Source organism: Arachis ipaensis, chromosome B3, assembly GCF_059453495.1.
Source record: "Arachis ipaensis isolate K30076 ecotype BB chromosome B3, ASM5945349v1, whole genome shotgun sequence".
NCBI classification, from domain to species: Eukaryota; Viridiplantae; Streptophyta; class Magnoliopsida; order Fabales; family Fabaceae; genus Arachis; species Arachis ipaensis.
This window is the reverse complement of record NC_142438.1, coordinates 139,164,729-139,187,116: the sequence shown is the minus strand read 5'-3', so window position 1 is coordinate 139,187,116 and position 22,388 is coordinate 139,164,729. Positions and strand designations below refer to the sequence as shown.

Genomic DNA, 22,388 nt, shown 5'->3' with positions numbered 1-22,388 from the left:
ACTTGCAATTACTCTAATAGTGTACTTTACCGCACTGAACTCAAGACTTGATGTTACTCAAGTGTGAGTTGGATTTCCACCATTGGTAATTATTTAAAACACAGATTTTAGTCTCATCCCTTTTGATGTTTTAAACACCAAATCCCTTGTCAATTCTTTCATCAAAGAATCTGCAAGATTTTGTTCTGACCTTATAAAATTTATAGATATAACTCCATTACCAATAAGATTTTTAACATAGGTATGTCTTACTACAATGTGCCTGAATTTTTCATTATAAACTTGGCTATAAGCCTTTGATAATGTTGCTTGGCTATCACAATGTATAGAAATTGGTGCCATTAGTTTTGGCCAAACTGAAATTTCATGTAATAAATTTTTAAGCCATTCAGCTTCCTTGCTTGTTGCTGCCAAAGCAACAAATTCTGCAGTTATGGTAGAATCCGTTATGCAAGTTTGTTTCTTGGCAGCACCCCACCAAGGTTAAAGATCCAACCACTTGTTGATGCATGATCTTCTGTATAGTTTATCCAACTGACATCTGTATATCCTTCTAAAACAGAAGGTTCACCGCTATACAACAAAGTATAGTTTCTTGTTCTTTTCAAATATTTTAATATTCTTCGGACAGCATGCCAATGGTCTTTACTTGGATTGCTTGTATACCGACTTAAACGACCTACAACATATGCTATATCTGGTCTAGTACAAGTCATAGCATACATTAAACATCCAATTATTTTTGCATACTCAATTTGTGAATCAGACGAACCTGTATTGGGTACTAATTTAATACTTAAATCGAAAGAAGTACTAATCGAATATCCCTTAAACTCATCAAACATTTTTAATATTTTCCTATATAATGAGATTGAGATAATCCTAAATTATGACCATCTCTAACAATTTTAATTCCTAAAATTATATCTGCAACTCCCATATCTTTCATATCAAAATTACTAGACAAAAAATATTTAGTTTTTTCTACCTCTTCTAAATTAGTACAAAAAATAAGCATATCATTAACATATAAACAAATCATAACACCTTTACCATTTTTAACTTTACTATACACATATTTATCATATTTATTTTTTTTATATCCATTAGCACGAACAGTTTCATCAAAATTTTTATGCCATTGCTTAGGGGCTTGTTTCAGTCCATATAAAGACTTAACTAATTTGCACAATTTATTTTCTTGACTAGCAACTATAAATCCTTCGAGTTGCTTCATATACACCTCTTCGTCTAGTTTACCATTTAAGAAAGTTGTTTTAACATTCATTTGGTGAATGACAAAATTAAAAATTGAAGCAAGTGCTATAAGCACTCTAATTATAGCAATTCTTGCTACTGGTGCATATGTATTAAAGTAATCAATTCCTTCTTTCTTTGCAAACCCCTTAGCAACTAACCATGCTTTGAACTTATCAACAGTTTCATCTACTTTCATTTTTTTTTTGAAAATCCATTTAGAACCAATGGCCTTTGACCCACGAGAAAAATTCACTTATTTCTAAGTGTTATTTCTCATTATTGAGTCCATTTCATCTTATATTGTTTCTTTCCAAAAATCTGAATCTCGAGACCTTATAACCTCTTCATAGGTCTCAGGATCACCTTCCATAAGAAGGTATATAGGTGCAATGCTATCTATTGATTCTCCTGTCCCTTTCACAAGGAACATAAAGAAATCTAATCCATAAGTCTTTGCTTTTCTTATTCTTTTACTTTTTCTAGGTTCAATATTTTCAACGGGCTTATTTTCTACATTTTCTTCTATTTCTAAGTGAATTTTACTTTTAGGTATTGGAGTTGAATTAAATCTATCCTCTAAGAAAATTGCATCTCTTGATTCAATAACTATATTAGCAGAGTATGATTCATTAGATTCAATAACTACAAACCTATAAGTTTTGTTGTTCTCAGCATATCCTAAGAAAATACATTCTATACCTCTTTCTCCTAATTTCTTTCTTTTAGGTTCAGGAACTTTTATTATTGTTCTACAGCCCCAAACTTTAAGATATTTAAGATTAGGCTTTTTTATTCTTCCAAAGTTCATATGGAGTTATTTTATTCCTTTTATTAGGAATTCTATTTAAAATATAACAAGCAGTTAATATAGCTTCACCTCAATAACCTTTTGCTAGACTAGAATAAGATAACATAGCATTAACCATTTCTTCCAACACCCTATTTTTTCTTTCAGTAATACTATTCTATTGTGGAGAATGTGGTGCAGTGGTTTGATGAATAATACCAGTGGACTCAAAATAACTAGGATTATAATATTCTCCTCCACAGTCAGACCTTAAACACTTAATAAAGGTTTCATGTTGTAATTCAACTTTGGTTTTAAAAATCTTAAATTTATCCAAGACTTCATCTTTAGAATGCATCAAATATATATAACAATATCTACTAAAATCATCAATAAAAGTTATAAAATATTTCTTTCCACCTATAATAGGCGAACTATGCAAATCACATACATCAGAATGTATTAATTCTAATAACTTTGAATTTCTTTGTACTCTTTGAAAAGAAAATCTTGTTATTTTGGTTAACATACAAGTTATGCATACATCTAAATTTTTAATTGGTTTTAGAATAAGATCATATTTTATCATATCATTTAATTTATGAAAATTAACATGTCCTAAGCGATTATGCCATAAATTAAAGGACTCAACAATATAAACAGAAACATTATTATTATTATTATTATTATTATTATTATTATTATTATTATTATTATTATTATTATTATGTACAATATTCAATTTAAACATATTCTCACATAAATATCCTTTACCCACAAACACTTCACCCTTAAACAAAATAAATTTGTCTCCTTCAAATACAGACTTAAATCCATATTTGTTAAGTAGAGTGACAGAAATTAAATTTTTTCTGACTTCAGGTATATAATATACATCAGTAAGAGTCAGTACTCTTTTAGAAGTGAATTCAAGTTCCACCGTTCTTTTGTCTATTACGTGAACAATTAATACATTTTTCATGTACAGAATAGTCTTATTCTCTTCTTTGAATGTCTTGAAAAAATCTCTATTCTTGCATACATGTCGAGTTGCACCAGAATCTATCCACCATGATCCAATGTCTTCAATTATGTTGATCTCATAAATAACAGCAATAAGATTATCTTTTATTGCTGTGTCGTTCTTTTCTTTCTTCTTTTTTGAGAAACGACATTCTTTCTTAAAATGTCCTAGTTTTTCACAATGAAAACAATTTTCTTTCTTTTTATTCTTTCTTATATCACCATTGTTACCTTGAGATTTATTAAAATCTCGATATCTCTTCTTGTTGGGTTGGTTGGATTTTCCATCTTCCATTATGTGAAGATTAGCAAGAGTACTTTGCTCTTTAGTATCGTCTTGTTTACGATACTCTTCTTCAAGACGAAGGTAATTACTTAATTGCTCAAGAGAAACATCATCTTTTCTATGGTTTCATAGTTCTTTTGAATTCTTTCCATGATGGAGGGAGTTTGTCAATAATTGAAGATAAAATGATGGTATCATCCATGTGCATGTTATGTTGCTTAAAATTATTTAAAATACGCTCAATTTTATGCAGTTGTTTCATGACAGATCTACCATCAACCATCTTATAATTAGTAAAGTGAGTGACAAGAAATTTCTTACTTGTTGCGTCCTCGGCCATATATTTTGCCTCTAATTTGTCCCATAGTTCTTTTGCGCTCCCAACATTTTAGTAGACATCAAACAGTGCATCAGCCATGCCATTGAGTATGTGCTCGGTGCATATATAGTCATCGTTGTCCCATTTTTGCCTGGCTCGTGTTTCTGCAATGGCCTCCCCTTCAACTTCTGGTGGTGTTGGTATGGTAAGAATATATGCCACTTTTAGTGTTGTGAGAAGGAAGTGCATCTTTTTTTACCATCGTATAAAAATTCCACCATAAAATCTTTTTAACATGATAAAATTCGACGTTATCTCCTTAATTGATGCAGTGGCCATTTTTGTTTTATTAGGGAATAATTAAGCCTAAAAATTGTGAGTTATGAGAGAAGGGTAGTGAATTAAATAGTGCAATTCTTCATGTCGTGTGTTACACACTTTCCTTTAGGTTTAATTCGCCCCCACCAATGTACAATGGTATGCAAAATGGGTTACTGGCGAATTTTCTTTAGGATACAATGAAGAACACTTGACTTGTTTATGCACTCACACAGTCAAGCCTTACACTAAATGATAATTTACAGAATAATATTCTCTATTCTTTCTTTTGCGCTTAAAGAAAGTGTTGAGATGGATTGTTCAGCAATAATGAAATGAGAAAAATTCTTTCTTTTGCGCTTAAAGGAAGTGTTGAGATGAATTGTTCAGTAATAATGAAATGAGAAAAATTTATAGGTACGAAGTACATACAACATGCAGCTACGTACTCAATAGATACAACTTTTCAAATAGTTACAACCTTTTAATAGATATAATTTTTCAAATAGTTACAACCTTTTGACAGAGATAACTTTTAAATAAGTCACAATTTTATGAAAAGATGTAGCACTTTAAAATAACTTATATTTTATAAAATGTTCACAATTTTTTTATCGAATTCAAATAAACATGTATGCCAACTATAAACACCCCTACTTCATAACCTTTTTTTTTTCTTCAATCATATTTTAACAAAATGTTCACAATTTTTTTATCGAATTCAAATAAACATGTATGCTAACTATAAACACCCCTAATTCATAACCTTTTTTTTCTTCAATCATATTTTAACACCTAAAAGCTAAGGTCGTAGGTAGTAACTGGCATGCATACATATGACGGGAGGAACGAGTAAAAAGGGAACACATGTGACAGCTGACAACAAAGTTTGATTAATAGACTACTTGCGGATACAAGGGATTGCCCTTGACTTTAAGGACAAGCACTTGCGCCATAACCATTCACTTCCCTCATTTCTCAGATCTCACTACTTATAAATAAATTAATCATTCAGTTAGGGAGCAGTAGTTTGATGCTAACAGTATTTTTTTTTTTTTTTTTTATCTTATTGACATGAGATACAAATTATTGTCTTAATAATTTATACCATATCTTCCTTTATATATGTTGTCTATAGATGTAGGGGTGTCCGCGGATCGGATCGAATCGGATATGGCCAAAATTTCGATCCGATCCGCACTAAAATCATCGGATCGGATCGGATCCAATATCCGCAGTTTTTAAGGTTGGATCCGATCCTGTGCAGATCGGATCGGATCGGATATCAGATATATCCACAAAACACAAAAATATTTTTAAAAGCTTATTTTTATTAAAAAAATATCAATAAAATTTATTTTTTCTATTCTTTTAAATATGTTTACTCTTAAAATAATATTAAACATACTTTTTTTGAATAATAAATTAAAATAATTTAACATATATGATAATTATTAGTTAAAATAAAACATAAAAAGAATATTTTACTTATTTATTTCTTTATTTTTGCGGATACGCGGATATCAACACAAAATCCGCAATCCGATCCGATTAGTGTGTGGATCCGATCCGATCCGAAAGCCTTGCGGATCGGATCCATATCCGCAATTTTCGGATCGGATTCAGATAAATACCGCAGATATGCGGATTGGATCCGATCCATGAACACCCCTACGTAGATGAGTTGAACCCACACTGCAGCCCATCTTTGACTATTTAATTCTTGGTATATTTGGAAATTTTATTTCTTAAATGCCTGATCAGACGAAATGATATATGCGGGCGGGGATCAGGAGTAAATATTAAATAAGGATATCTGATTTATTTTCCCTCGGTGCCAGACTGCCAGCTTCCAACCAAAGTCATTAGAATTGAAAGTACAAACTCATAACTTCAATTTAACCAATTCTAAGGGTATGGTTTGGGGTAAGAAAGCAAAAGAAAAAGGGCCATTAAGAAATTAATTTTGGGTGTTTCATAAATATCTGAGACTAGAGCCACACTTTTCACATAACCCATTCCCCTTATCTGCGACTTTGAAAAACTCGGATGCAAATGTAATCACGTCAATAATGTACATTAAATGGCTAAAAAGAGTAGGAAGCAATTCATGGGTACAAGGCTCTCACTGAAGACCAATTGAAACACACTCACTGCTCATTGCTTTCAACTCTCAAAAGACCAAATACGTACATCTTCACAAAAAAATAGATTTATCTATAAAGATTACATTCTTCCCCGTAAAGGGGTATGTAACAATAATCTATGTTAAGCTCGTGGTTTTAAAATACAATAAAAAGTGAAGCTCTATTTCTGAAACAAATGGACATGCCAATAACCACACTGCTACCCTATCCAACGATACCTTGGTGCCACGACTGTGTGTGGGCAGAGCAATTCTGAAATCCGGGTAAGCAACCATCTCTATTTACTGCAAAGGTACTCAATAAATTGTACAATGATATTCAACCAACCGTAAGCCTCTCTTAAATAATGCCCTTGGAAATGCTGGAAGTTGCATTTATCTTCAGTGAGTGCTCAGGGATATAGGCAACACCTGTGGAGATTACAATGTGAGCCTATAAGAACTTGAGCAATATCATAGATGCATAAGCAGAATCATGATTGCCACTATTTGCATCGCTTTAAAACTTTATCCCACTCAGGAATGACGCCGAATGCACAAAACAAACCATACCCGGTAGTAAAAGTGCTTATGATTCTCAGACAAATAGAAACAGTGATCAATTGGTACATAAATGACCTAGAATAAAATGACACCAAATGAGCACATGGGGGGGAAGGTTTGCCAAAGCTAGGTGAAGGCAAAACAAGGCTGTAACATCTCGACTAAAAACTGCTGTCTGTAAAATTCCAACTCTTTTTGCTACACCCATAACCGTGTGTGATTCTTCAAAATAACCATACGTCAAGCAGAGAAGAAAACAGAATTTTAGGCACCGATTCATTGTTCCATTGTCTCATAAACAAGTATTGACCTAATATTTCTTTAGGTAGAGCACAAAGCATGCAGTTAAGAGAGAAAAAGCACCATCCAAAAGTTTGGTTATCCATACCTTTTTCTTTGACATTAATTTGCAATGAGTCAAGCGTGATTATGCCATCAGTCAATGGAAGTAGCTCAAGCTTAATAGTTGCTGTGGATTGAGACGGTACACAACTGATGCAGCCAAACACATTGTAAAATAAATCAGCTTTAATTTTAAGGAGTTCACAGAATTAACAAAGAGGCCTGGTTTATTACCCAAGTGGAACTCTACTCTGCAGCCATAAATGTGTACAACTCAGACCAGAACTAGGAATGACATCATTCATTGAAGATGACTGAGGTGCACCATGATTGCTTTGTTTCTCATTTTCTTTTACAAGAGGACTGAAGCTCTGTCCTTGGGTAACACTAGTATGCCTTTCAACATTCACCCTTCCCAGAAACTCAGTAAAACCAACAAATGGACTCATTGAACTAGTGGGTGAATTCAGTGAGACCACTGAAGGTGGTGAAGTAAATGAGGCTGGAGCAAGCACCGTCAAAGTTAAATCTTCAGATGTAAAATTTGAAGCTTGAAGAGTCAAGACCTGATGATAAAAGGCAATTAGGTAAATTCAATTGTAGCATCACTAGGAAAATATAAAAGCAAAATAAATATAGGCTCCAATGTACAGCCCCAAATTAAGACAATCTATAGTTAAAAACATATGTTGACCTGCACAGGAAGTGGGGAATTTCTTGCATAAGGTCCAGGAGACTCTCCTGACATCTCAGATGCAACAGAGATCAGTATATCCCTTGATGTACGTGGTCGCCAACTGGTTGGTTGCTTGAAGAATAATTGTGAAGCTGTATTAAGCACAAAACCATAACAAAAACAACTGCTTAACATCTTACTATTCATTAAAAAACATGACAACAAACCGTAGGTAAAAGATGTACCTGTATAATTACATCGACATGATACCACAATTGCATATTGATCATCATTCAAAGCAGCCTTCCTTCGGTCAAGACTCTGAGGTGAAGAATTTAATGATGATGCCGAGTTTCCAGAATGTGACTTTGACAATTGAGAATTTGTTTCATCCTGCATCTTAAGATTCTTCCAAGTTGCAGGTTTAAGAATAAAAGAATGCTCTTCCCCTCTCCTGTAATTAAAGATTCCTAATAAGAATTATTGAAGATTAGAGCTACCTACATCAACCAAACTCTGAAAGTCACCAACCATGTTTACTCTCTTCCCTTCATTATTACCATGTAATAATAAGGCATGCATAGTCCCATGGCATTATCAGCTAATAGACAGTGACAGAAATTAACTGATGAGAATTTTTATTATGGTGGAGGTGGTGGTGGGGTGTGCTAGTGATTATTTAAGCAGTATTATTATATGGAACTAAAGAAAATTTCATCCCTTTCTGGTACAAAGTTTAGGGCCTTGCATGTCAATGATTTTGCTTCCTTGACTAATGTTGAATCCAAAGATATAATATAGTTTGCACGCCATCACAATTAATCAATTCCCACTCTTTACCAGGGTAGTGATTCTCGAGCACAAGCATATTCAAACAGCAATATGCAGTGTGAGATCAGATTACCACCAATAGAAACATCAAGACATGCAATATGAACAACAACCTGAGGGCTAAATTTGGTAAAGAATGATCATGTCCAGCTTCAATACATGAAATTGGTAATGATGATGGTAGTCCACTTTTGGTAGCCTCATCAAAAACAATTGTTATGGCATCTATAAATATCACAATATCTGGAGCATCAGCTGGAGCAACATTCTGCAGAAGAACTTAAAATTAATACCAAAAAATAGAAAAACCAAACTCAATTTGCAGTACTACAAAGTATGGCAACGTTCATTAGAGAGAGAGAGAGAGAGAGAGAGAGAGAGAGAGAGAGAGAGAGATTCCAAAAAATTTGGTCCATTGACACGACAGTTCGAACCTTTATCTGAACGCACAAAAGATCATCTGTATTGCAGTCGGCAGCAAAAGAATGAATCTCCACAGGTTGTATTATTTCAAGTTTCCTTCTCCACCTTCTTCCGGGCGTATAAATACCTTCTAATCCACAGCAAACAGAAAATCTTTCTCGCTCTAATGAGACTCCTCGAAAAGATAAAAGTTCTTCAACATCATTTTTTCTCCTTAACTTCTGAAATGAGATCTGATCCCAATCCTCCATGTCAAAGGCTGGCTTAGAACTAGCTGCCTTAACAGGAGCAACAGGTGGAATACTAGTATTTTGGGGTAATGATGACATGGAGTAACTTCTGAAATGGGCAAAGAATGACTGAGACCCAGCGGAAGCAGAATAATGGTGTCTGTGAGAAGCGCTTCCAGTTCCTGTACTTGAAGGTAACTTAGTAGGAGATAATGGTCGAGAAGGGGAGGAGAGAGTGTTATCTAATGGAAGTAACCACATCAATAGTTCACCACACTGATCCTGACTCATGTTAACTGAACTGCCCTGGTTCTGTGGAGACAATACATTATCCTGGTACTTTTCATATTGAAGGATTTCTATACAAGGGTCTCTAAGAAAATTAACACCCACATTCACCTGTAAAAGAACCTGGATCCTTCCAAACAGGAAAATAGAATCAGATCAGTAATCTAAGTCAATGGGGGTGCCCATGCATAATTAGGGAAATTTTTGGTATTGAATGCTAAAAATATAATATTAGGTTGCAAGGAAGCATTTTCTGATCAACTGGATATGTTTCTGTGTCAGTTTCTTTGCTTCATTAGCATACAATGCCTCAGCACAATTTTATTCAAATACAGTAACACTAATACCATGTCATGATCCATGTAGCCGACCCCACATAGTGGGATAAAGCTTTGTTGTTGTTGTTGTTGTTGTTGTTGTATAGAAACACTAATACATTTGTATTAAAAGTTAAAACTCTTCATAAGTTTTACAAACAGAATGAGCAAACAAATTCAATGCCATATCTCATTTCCTTAAAAAGCTATTCATAGACTAAAACCAAAAAAAAAAGTGTATTTGAATCCCAAACCAAATTGTTTGGGCATAGAAGTAAAAAAACTTTTCTCCAAACTATGATTGTGGCTTTCAACAAGCCGAACAACACATAGTATATGTCTTAATGATTGTATATTGTAACAACAAGATTGCCAAGTTGTATAGAGTGCAGATGACAAATTAGTGATCGGGGGGAGAGGGGGGGGGGGGGGGAGTGAACTATAAGACAAAGTCCCACACTTATTTGGGAAAAAGAAGAAATCCATGTCTGTTATTGCTAAATCTAAATCAAGAAAAATTCATGACGATAATTTCTGAAGTTTTATGGCACATACCACTATGTCTCCGTTAGGGAGAGCAAAACACTTGACAGAATTTCTTGCCACACCACCAGAAATATTTGCATCAAAATTTCCTCTATCAATAATAGCACTAATAGAAGACGAGTCTTTTGCAGTCTCTCTAACTCCAATTGTTGAGGCCTTCAGATCATCGAATTCAGAGGAGCTGGACTTTTCTGATGAACTTCGTTTGGACCATAATGGTTCATCATACTCCGATATCCTTACAAAGAAGTGAGAATTCTCAAATCTTTGCAACAACAATGCAGTTTGCCTTTTGTGAACCTCCATCCTTAAAAGGGATTCACCAGCAGAAACATCTGCCGGGTGATCAGCCTTTGGTTTCGACAGGCTTTCCTCTTTCTGCTCTTGACTACTGGAACTGATTTGCCCTTCTCCAGATCCTGAATTACTTCTGTCCTCAATGTTTCCATTTTGTTTCTCGGGGCTGTGACCTATGCCATTCTTACTCATCATTGCAGCAACTTTAAATGGAGTGATAATCTCTGTATCATGCTTACATGCAGACAAACATGCCACGATTTGAACTTGCTCCCCTGAATTACAAGTAGAAAGTAAGGTCAGTCAACTTTCCACGAGTCCAGCAAACTGAATCACACATGAAACCAAAACTGAGATTCATGAATATATAGAATGAACATATCCTACCAGGAAAAAGAAATGAACGATCAAGAGAGTGCAGGGACTGTATATCCGACACGTCATTCCAGCTTTTAGGAAGTTCCTCTACAAAAAGACATAATAAATAAATAAATAAATAAAAAGAAATAATTGAGAATTGGCCATATTATATTACAAATGGCCATAACATCACATATTGTGGAAGCTAAAATAAAATGTTCAATTAATTCTACCACTTTAAATTTAATATACTAATCCAGCTGCAGTTATAGTTTTATTAATTTCATATGTATGTTATGAGCATGTCTATATAGCCAACAAAACTAACACACTATAGAATGGTACTCAACACGATTGCTAAGCTTGGATCTGGATCAAGAAACTGTAACCATGTTCAAACCTCAGTTGCTAATTTAAGATCAAGAAGTAAAAGAGTATTGCTGTTGGAGACATACTGCATGGAATGGCAATCCATCCTTCTTCTTCAGAAACATCCACGTGCTTAGCTAGAATTGGCATGTCCTTTCTTGAACCGTTACCAGACACATTGCCATTTTCACCATCAATCTCTCCATCAAACTCTTCAATTGTGGACAACCGTGAATATGGATCCTCAGAATCAAGAGTCTCCGAAGAAGTCCCAGAAGTAGTCTGGGGAGTATCCGCCTGAGGCGACTCTGGAATTGGTGTCCGCTCCACATGCACATGTGAAGTAGACCGCATCAAGAAATTCATGGTGCCACCAACTTTATCTGCAAATTTAAAATACTAATGTTGATAAGGACAAATCCAAAACCGACATATAACTTGACATTATAATCATCTCCAGATTTTGCACATAAATATACAATGCACCATGTCTAGCAAGGGTTTTTCCTTGGTTCGTGGCAACTAAAAACTTCCCTGAATTGTACTTCTATTATCAGAATGCTGAATTTCCACATCAAAAGATCATCCTAAACGTAAACACCAGATATTGATCCTTAGTAGCATTGTGAATTAATCAAATAAATATAAATTTTCCCTTTGAGTTCACTCATTAGCTACTAGTAGCGACTTTCAATAATGCTATAAAAGCTAATAATTCAATCAAATGAAAAGAAACTGAATTAAACTACGGTGAAAAATTAGTAATAGAAGCACATAATAAGCAAGGTAAGAGAAGACACTGTTTGGTTGGACGATGCCAAATTCTAACGAAAACAACGACATAAATGAAAGATATATACGTCAGCTGAAGTAAGCGGCGACAAATTTAACATAAACGAAGAAAAATGGAAACAAAATGAATCAGCGATCGTGAAAATTGAAATTAAGTGAGTAAGAAGTGAAGGAAATGGGAAGGATCTGAGGTTGGAGGAAGAGAATGAGTTAGTTACCTTCAAACAGAAGAGGAGTGAGTGATCGATCACAGTTGCAGTTGCAGTTGCGGCTTCAGAGTACAATCGGAGAGAGCGATCTACTGAAAGCTCTCTCGCTCTTTCTCTCTCTCTATCTCTATTCTCTCCCTTTCTCTCTCTTAACTCTGTCGTAAATCTCGATCTGAATTTTCTGGTGAGGTGTAAAACGGCACAGTGCAAAAGAATTTTCCTTAAACCTCAATGCACTGGAACGCAGCGTTTCGTGGCTCTTTCTGTGTGTCTCCTTCGTTGACAGGCCGAAAACTTCTGGGCCAGTCATGGTTTGGGCTGGACCTCGATGAAAAGTTTTATAACAAAAAAAAACATTCGAAACGGGAAAAAATGAAAAATGTAAAATTGGAGATGCGGGGTATCGATCCCCGTACCTCTCGCATGCTAAGCGAGCGCTCTACCATCTGAGCTACATCCCCGGATTTGATAGGGTAATATATTTTTTACTATAAATTGTTTAGTAAGTACTTTTTTATTTACAATTTTGAGTTTTTTGACTTCTAGTCGAGAGACAGAAAACAAAAATATTAAAATATTATTTTTTATAATTTAATTTTAATGCACTATTCGGATTGATTTCAACTTTTTTTTTTTGCCTCGTTGAACTACTTTTTTTTTCTTTTCATTTTCAACACCAAACAGCGAACAATATTCAATCAATTCATGTTGTATTTATTTTTTTATCTATATCTACCATCAAATACGGTCACTAATCTTAATTCAATCAATTTAAGACATCACATTTATTTCTATCCTAATCATGCTCTTGGTCACTAAAGTGTATTGCCAACACATTATATGTAACATGAACGTGTTACCCTGGCGTAGAAGGTTTGGTTATTTTGCAACGATAAATATCTTCAGTTACCTTTTGCCGTTTTGAAATGGTTAGGCATGGGCCTAACTTCGCTTCAATACGAAAGAACATTCGCATGTGAATCATTTGCTCTCGCACTATTCATAATTCAAGGGACATGTTGATTACATTACGTGATGTAATACATCCATTTGATTCCTTTCCTCATTCCTCTCCCCTCTATTATATTTTAAGATATATTACTTGTATATACAATTACAGCCTAGAATGGCTTCACAGTTTTCACTTTGATTCATGGCATTGAAAAATGCACATTAACCATTTGTGAAAAGTCCCCATTTGTTATTTTTCATTCACTAGAAATCCCTCTCCCTCTGTACTTGTACTTAATAGCCCAAAACAGGAAATGAAGGAAGTTCAACCCACTCAGCACACACATAAGCCAATAGAACCTCTCTAGATGATAGTGATTAAGGTTTGCCCCAGAAAGCCATGGTTTATGTGATGAGCTACCAGTGATACCATTAACTATTGAAACGATCACTGAACTCAAGTAGTACCCCATAGCCAAAGATGCCCAAGATAGTGATGTGGCCAATGATCTCATCTTAATTGGTGCTTCTGTGAAGAAGAATTCCAATAAACCCGCCAAGGTGAAAAGATCTGCAGAACCAAGGAATAAGTACTGAAATGCAATCCAAAAGAATGTTATTGGTAATCGCTTTGTTGCATCATCTGTTAGGCCTGAATTTGTTGCCACATTTTTCCTTTTCACTTCAACAATTGCTGCCACTGCCATTGCAATTATGGAGAGTACTAATCCAATTCCTACTCTTTGGAGGTGTGTTACTCCCATCTCTGTCTTGGTAGCTTTCCTTGCAAATGGGATTATTATGTGGTCATAAATTGGTGCTAGGATCATGATAAAGATCACTGGGAAAACCGGTAATGATGCCGGAGGAATATTTAGGGAACCAAGCTTTGTGTTCATCGTCGAAGCTTGCTCAATGGAGAATGTGTTTAGCTGAGCAAGGCAGCAATTAAGCATAATGGTGCATGCAAATATTGGAAGCATTTTGAGTACTATTTTGACATCTTCTACTTGCTGCACTGTGCATTGGATTGATGAGTGGATTGCTTTGTTCTGAGCTGCACTGTTGAGGAATTTGAGTGTGTTTGATGTGGCTTCATCCTCAGTTTCCTTGTTGCTTGCTTTTGCAGCATCTTCGTGTTCAATGTTATTCCCTGGGAGTGGATTTGAAGGACTTGAAGCCATGTTCACAATAGCATTGCTTGAATCCTTGAGGATGCAGCTACTAACTGAGGCGGCAATCAAAACCTGCTCAAATCAAAGATTAGAGTTAGAAATTTATAGAATACCTCTTCATTGAATGTCAATATAGAACATTAATATGGGACATTATAGGACTAGTATATTAAAACATACTCACATTTTTTTTCTTTACCGATTCTATATTTTGTTTTAATTCTGTTAATATACTATTCAATCACATGATGATGCCTAAGACATTGTCCATTTCTATGATGCTTATATGATTGATTACCTTCAAAATGGTAGTAAGAGGACTTCCAAGAGGGATCTTGTTCCTATAAGTAGGAGAACCAGACAAGAAGACAGGGATAGACAGAAAAATGGTTATGGTAGATATTCCAAACCCCCATTTCCAACCTTTGTTGTCCTCAACCCACACTACAAAAGTAACTGCCACAAGGGCCCCACATGATAAACAGAACACAAAGTAGTTGAAGAAGGTTGATCTCTGCTTCCTCCCAGATGGGGTACTCTCATCAAATTGCTCAGCCCCATGTGCTGGCAATGACCCTTTTATCCCTCCAACACCAAGTGCCACTAGGTAGAGTCCAACAAAGAACATTGCTGCTTTTGCCCCGGTAACTTCCTCACATGGGGTGGCGCCGCCGCATGGCTGTAGTGACGGCACTCGAGCTTGTATGGTGAGCACAACCAGTCCCTGCATAAATTCCAAAATCCTTTATTCTACAAATTGTCACAATGATTGGAGAGAATGATTATAGGAAAAAGTAAGTTGTTATCTTTATCATCAAAACTTGAATCTTATTATTAAAAAATTGATTAAGTCAAATAGAAAAACTATAGTTGCATCTGCTAGTGTAGACTTTTTTCTACTTGAGATAAGCTTACTTACCATTCAAGTAATTAAGAAAATAACTTTAGCTTTAAAACACATCTACCTGAAGTCCTGTTCTTAACGTTTTTCTAATAAGGGGAAAAAACAAAAGCATTTCTCTATATTTGGTAGGGAACTCTAAAAACTGCAACAAAACAAATTAAAATATCTAGTGGCTGGTACCACTACAAACCAATTAAAATAGATGTTTTTCTGTCTTAATAACATTAGTGACACATGCCTTTTTTTCTTACTCTTAGTTCCCACCACGTTAGGTCAAGAAATGAAAGTTAGCCCAAGGAGTGATCAAATCACATAATGAGAATTGAGAACCCTTGTCTCTACTAACATACATACCTAATAACAACGTTGCCAAAATATCAAAATTATGGTACTATTTTATGAAAGGTCAGGTTCAGTGGATAATTAATTAACACGATATCACAAAAGGAGGGTCCCAAATCCACGTGTTAATTGATCCCCAGCTAAATCCCCTGGACTGTAGTACAGACAAGGACTACTTAGATTCCGATATACCGTTGATTAGTAAAATTATAGACTTTAATAATAAGAGGCTGATAGAATATACTTGTCTATATTATCGTTTATCAGCTATATTGCATGGAATAATAATTCATTGAATCAGTAGACATATTCAAATGAATAGAATAAAAAACAATAACACAAAATATGAAATTAGTTGAGTAACATTTATTATTAAAAAAATGCTTTAAGAAACCTAAAAAGACTCATGAATAAATACATTAATTTGTAACATAATTCATGACATGACAGAATGACATTATTTAATTCATATCGTTAATTTCACTTAATAGGACAAAATTATATTTTTGGCTGTATACTTTTTTCTCTTCAAGTAGGGTTATATACTTATATATTTGTCTTAACAATTAACACAATCTTTAAATGCGACGTATGATATACATGCACATGTATATGTATGTTGCCGTTTTGAGTAAGGTATATCCTCATATATATAGTGTCTAAATTCGTGATTGCAACTGGTGATGATAATGTGTATCAATTTATAAAGGCAATCAAGTACGTACGTGGTTTCATGAAAACTTCTTTTGACAAAACTATGTGCGAAACATTGCCATATTTAATTGCTAGCTGAACCTACCATACTGCCATAGAGCGAAACCATAAGTTCATGAAGATTTGACAGAGAATCATGTTTCATTAATAAGACTGGAGTTTCATTTCATGTAGCTATATACGATGAATAGTGAAGACTTATATGCAAATGTGTAAAATTTATAATTAATAATTATTAGATAATTTAATATGTTTAATTAAATTTTTATTTAATAAATTTTAACTATTAATTTTATATAAAGATAATTGTATATGAATTTTATAATCATGAATACTCCTAAAAAATATCATCATATAATGATCATGATGATAGGGACCACACGTGTTAAAGTGTTAGGCGCAGCACAAATTATAGCTAAAGAGATCTGTATTTGACTTGTGATATATGTACCAATGGGAAACTATATATGCCAATTCAATGATGATAATAACGTATAACTATTTCTCACCTCTCTTTATATTAATACTATGCACGTAAGATGTAACTCAACAAAGAAAAAGGTGTAGAATAAAGAAGCTTCTATCAAACTATGTTCATTCATATAATTAAGTGGTGAAAGTGAATTATTGATGATGGTGTTCTTGGTGTGTAAATGATGGTTGACTATTTTTGTGTTCAAACTATATGCAACCAACACCTTGAAAACTCATAACTAATTATTTTCCGCAAATGAGCACAATTCCCGTAAATGAAGTGCTAGAATTTAGTTAGTCAATGACTTTTTTTTTTGGTCATTCTGTTGATTAACATTATTGTAGTATTGTTTTTGGGCTTTAGATATTTTAATACTAATATAATAATAAATTATTCAATGATAATAAAATATTTTATATTATCAAAATTAACTCCTTTTTAATGGATAACAAAAATTTTATTGTTATAATTTTCGTCAAAAAAAATACAGAGGGTAAAAAATAATACAATCAGTATATATTAATAAACTATTAAGGCCATATAAACCTTAACAAAAAGGGCTATTAATTATTTAAGAACATATACGTCTCAATTAGAATAAAAGAACTATAACATATATTTTTAATTATTACTAGCTAGCTAGTTATTAGAAGTTATGAATGCTTTTTAATTTTTAAAGTATTGAACATTGATATCCATTTTTTAATTCTTGAATTAGTTTCCCAATAAATTCCTCTTTCTGACTTTTTCTTCAAATCCCAACAGAAAGAAATATTATACGAAAAAGAGGCGCAAATTGTAAAAAAAAAAAAAATTAATTAATTTTGAACATATTATTAACAAAAAATTTTTATATAAATTATTATCCAAACAAATTAATTGATTCAAGATATTATAAAATAATATATAGCTAAAATACACTTTTTATCCTTAAATTTTACTCATTTTTAAATCTTCCCGCTTACCTTTTAGTTTTCTCAATTTGTTCTATCATGTTTTAAATTATTTTTAATTTAACTCCACGCTATCAAATTACCGAAAAAGATTGTTGGCAAACACTATCCCTGTCAAATCCAAGTGTATACCATGCATGTTAGCACCATTTGTGACACGTCAATATTTTTCATCAGTTATTTTGTTGGTAGAACCAAAATTGAAAATCATTTAAAATATAAAAATTAATTCGTGAATAAATGCAACTGAAAATTGAGAAAAGAAATGTCAAGGAGTTAATATTTTTTATTAGTATTAATTAATATTTTAAGTCAATATTTTACTTTTTATACTATTAAAAATTTAAAGTTTAGAATTTAGTATAAAAATATTTTTGTAGTTAAATATGAATAAAAAATAATAAATTTTTGTCATGTAGCATTCATCAGTTGAGGATATATATATACCTACTATTTTTCCTAAAACAAACAACACAACAAAATTCAACTAAAAAGGAAAAAAATGAAAAATTCAGCCTACTTTATTTCATTACTATTATGTTGTCTCATATACTCCAATTACGCAAGGATTAGTAATGGCGTCCCCAACCAGCCATGTTGATTCTTTTGTTATTAGACGGTGGCCACACAAGAAATGTGAAAAATAGTATATGTATATATATATATATATAACTATATAACTATATATGCATATGTTGGCCCCCACTAGTAATAGCTCTCACACACACTTCTTTAGGGAGTTACAATCCAAGTCCAAGGCTAACATTGTACTAATGTGAAGAGAGAGAAATTAAAGTCACCCCTTACATCAACAACATGGCTTTTATTTTTGTTAGGTTTATTTCTTTTCCCATTTGGTGGCTGAAGAGAAGAAGCTAGCGAATGAGAAGAAAGAAATACACTGATTCTTGACTTGGTCCATAGGATCTTATTATTAGTTAGTGGGAGCGTTCACTCATGGATTTCATGAGGTTTTATATATCTATGACCCTAAGTTGGAGGGAGCCACCCAAATGCACCAAAAAGTGATGTAGAGAATCAAAAGGAGAGGATGGACAGGACATATATATTTGTTGTGTTTTATTTATTATCTTTTCAAAAAAAAAAAAAAAGCATATATATGATTTGTTTGATGTTTCAATTCTATGATGGGGATTTGGTTGCACAGTTTTGATGCAACCCCACTTTGCAACTTGTGTTTGCAACTTGCACAAAATTGACTCTCATTCTCCTTACTTCAAAGTTCAAACACATCATGGATTTGAAGGAGCTAGGATCCTTGTTCCTTAAAAAATTCGAATATATATATACACACACATAATTTTCATGACACTTTTGTAAATCAAAATTAAAATTATAAATTTTTATTATTCGAACACTAAAAAGAGAAAATTTAGGGTATAGCAGGCAGCATCAATTTTAGCTTGGTAATGAAGGTAAAAAAATTGAAATTACTAATATATATAAAAAAAAAAGAGTGAGAAATAAAAAGAATAAGAATAAAAAAGAATTGATACCAGGAATTCGATGAGTGCGCTAACGAGGTAGACGTGATAAGTGGTGAAGAAGGCGTCGGAGAAGAATCCTCCGACGAGGGCGAGGAGGAAGGCCGTTCCCATGAAATTGGTGACGTTGGTAGCGGATTTGGAAAGCGAGAAGTGCATGAACTTGGTCATATACAAAACAATATTGCTTGCATTTGCCAAAAACGCCAGGTTCTCCATCACCTCCACCACTTTTCATACATATGCACATGATATAACCATCTCAATCAGTGCCAAAAATACTATATACTATATTATTATTATTTTAAAAAAAAAAAAGAAAAGCTATGAGATTTAATTTGAGACGGACCAAGAACAAAGGAGGCGGCAAGCATGCCACCATGACGGCCTCTCAGAGCCGGCTTGTTCCTCCAATCCACATACCCTTCCCATCTTCTGCTTACTTGCTGATCTTCCAATTCCTGCAATAATAATATATGCTTGTTTTAGTATCTGTTGAGCCGCTAGTTATTATAATAATAATATTAAAGAAAAAGTTTTAAGTTTATCAAAAATTTGATTTTTTTGGTAATTTTAACTGTTATGATTGAAATCAACTGCTAAAACTCTTTCAATGTTATAATAATTATATAATTATGGGATGAGAGGAGAAAGTGTTTGAGAGAGAGGGGGAAAAAGATGAATATAGAAGATGAAGGAAGAGGATGGGAATCCAACCCACCATGGTGATGGTAGTGTGTGTGAGAAGCTGATGAGGGAGGAAAGGTGTGAGAGGAGATTTATAGAGTGCGGGGAAGCAGGGAGGAACGATCAAGGCTCCAATTTGGGCAAAATCGTCTATAAACTATGCATCATTATTTCTATGATTCTATCTCACTCTTATATTATTACTTTTCTACATTTATTATGGTCAATACCTCTAGCCCACTATTATTTATTTTTTTTGGATTTTTATGGTATTTTTTTAATTCGTTCAACCAAAAATTTTATTTAAAAATTTATAGTTAGATAGTAATAAATTGCTGCATACACAAAACGATATTTAATTTTTTTATATTTATTTAAATAAATTAATAAATTAATTACTAGATTAAACTAAATTGGTTAACCTACTGCTAATTACTAGTTACTACTATAATTCTTATTCTATAAAAGATGGTTGAATATTATTTTAGTTAGTTAGGTGGCTGGTTTGGAGGGAAAAAAATAGCCAAATAATTAAAAGAAATATATTTTGAATATCATGATGTGTTTAAAATAATTTCAAGATATGAATATGTTGAATATTAATCTATGGCATAAAGTGATGATGTCATTAGGTTCTCGTTCATGTAAATGATTCACTTGCTAGCAAATCTTTTATATATATATTAGTCAAAAAGGAGCATTACACTAAGTTATTTGGTTTTAGATGAATTTTATTTTGTTATATATATATTTTTTTACTTTTCAGAAGACACAAAATGTGATTAACGTTTTTATTTAAAAAAATTAAAATTTAAATATTGCTAAACGTCATTATCGTTTTAATTTTATATTGATTATTTATATTTTTAAAAATTATTAAAATAAAAATGCTATCGTCATTTTATTTTTCTTTGTTATGAAAATAGAAAACGACATCGTCATTTTGTTATTTTAACAAATTTAAAAAGAAACTAAAGTTGTTATACCCTCACATTTTAGTATAACACACATAATGAATCATTTTTAATTAAAGATAACACTCGTCTAAACTTAATATTAAAAAAAAAATTCTCAAGACTTTACATTACTTCGAATTTAATTTGTATATAAAATCTAAAAACTTTTATATAGCTATCTAATCATATATTATCATATTAATTAAAATAATTAACTTTAACCAAATTTATTATTCAAAAAGTTATTTATTTAAAAATATAAATTTAATTAAATAATTATAATATTATATAGAATTTTTTATTTTCAATACATTAAAATTAAATTCTACTTTCAATTTTAAACTTTTTAATAATTCTACAATACATTGAGTCAAATTAAGGTGATAAGTTAAAAAAAAAAAAAAAAAAAAAAACTGAAGGAATTGAAGTGTATAATAAGAAACAATGATATCAACACAATAGATTCATCATTTTCTTTATCTTTTTTAAATAATTAATATATAGCTACTTCGTATTTAAAAAAAAATATATAGTCAATAATCAATCTATGTATATATAGATATAAATGATATGCTCTTATTATAATACATTGATCTTCACGTACTAGAAAATATTAATCTATCTGAAATCCGAATATATATTATTTAATTTAATTTATATATAAATAGTTAAATACAATTAGAGATCTCATTAAAGATTTTCCATTAATTTTTATTTCAAAGTTGTTGCCTTTGCAACATTTTGTTTATAAATCGACTCTTAATAGAAGAGTAATTTAACAAAAATGTTAACACAAAATCTCCTTCTTCTTTTTCTTTTACTATTTAACAAATTTGCATTTTTTCCTAATAAAAGTACTACGTATGTATATCTCGAATGTCATACCAGCTTTCAGCCGTGTGATTTGATGGCAATAATATATATATGGTAAAGTATCGTTTTTGTCTCCAACGTTTGGGGTAAATCCTATTTGTATCTTAACGTTTAAATCGTCCTATTTGTATCTCTAACGTTTGTAAAAGTGATTCAATGTTATCCTGCCGTCAATTACATATCATGAGCGCTTTAGTTTGAGTTTTAAAAATCTCTTCTTGAAGTTAGAATACAAATGTCTGGGATAGAATCGATGATCTACTCCGAAAAATAGCTCATCAAATGTTGAAACTAATTCCTACATCATTTACATAATTCACTTTTCTAGGGACATAATTGGATCTAAACACAAATAGTGGGTATAATATTAAAATCGAACACATCCAAGTGAGACCTAATTGAGAATGAATACATCCAAGTGAGAATAATTGAAAAATATAATCTGATTTGTTAGTATAATTGATAGTAGGATAACATTGAATCACTTTTAT

At 32.5% G+C, this 22,388-nt stretch overlaps 2 protein-coding genes and 1 non-coding gene across 4 annotated transcripts; all 3 read right to left on the bottom strand.

The window, feature by feature from the left end:
- Positions 1-6,122: 6,122 nt before the first annotated feature.
- Positions 6,123-12,592, bottom strand: LOC107631908 (heat-inducible transcription repressor). 2 transcript variants are annotated; one of them, XM_016335496.3, is made up of 11 exons: positions 12,372-12,592; positions 11,448-11,744; positions 11,020-11,097; positions 10,345-10,907; positions 8,966-9,595; positions 8,645-8,799; positions 7,946-8,154; positions 7,719-7,852; positions 7,259-7,590; positions 7,071-7,174; positions 6,123-6,550 (listed from the first exon to the last, which is right to left on the bottom strand). In XM_016335496.3, exons 2-11 carry the CDS (start codon positions 11,725-11,727, stop codon positions 6,480-6,482), a joined length of 2,556 nt encoding a protein of 851 aa, XP_016190982.1. In that variant the 5' UTR covers positions 11,728-11,744; positions 12,372-12,592; the 3' UTR covers positions 6,123-6,479. The 2 variants fall into 2 exon arrangements, with proteins under 2 accessions (XP_016190982.1, XP_020975361.1); XM_021119702.2 differs by lacking the exon at positions 6,123-6,550 and adding an exon at positions 6,614-6,904 and having other exon boundaries at positions 12,372-12,555.
- A 158-nt stretch (positions 12,593-12,750) lies between these two features.
- On the bottom strand, positions 12,751-12,823 carry TRNAA-AGC (transfer RNA alanine (anticodon AGC)). The gene has a single exon. It is a non-coding gene; the product is annotated as a tRNA-Ala (tRNA).
- Positions 12,824-13,331: 508 nt separating this feature from the next.
- Positions 13,332-20,234, bottom strand: LOC107631909 (protein NRT1/ PTR FAMILY 4.6). The gene is made up of 5 exons (XM_016335497.3): positions 20,103-20,234; positions 19,731-19,842; positions 19,394-19,611; positions 14,787-15,212; positions 13,332-14,560 (listed from the first exon to the last, which is right to left on the bottom strand). Exons 1-5 carry the CDS (start codon positions 20,103-20,105, stop codon positions 13,571-13,573), a joined length of 1,749 nt encoding a protein of 582 aa, XP_016190983.1. The 5' UTR covers positions 20,106-20,234; the 3' UTR covers positions 13,332-13,570.
- Between the last annotated feature and the right edge of the window lie 2,154 nt (positions 20,235-22,388).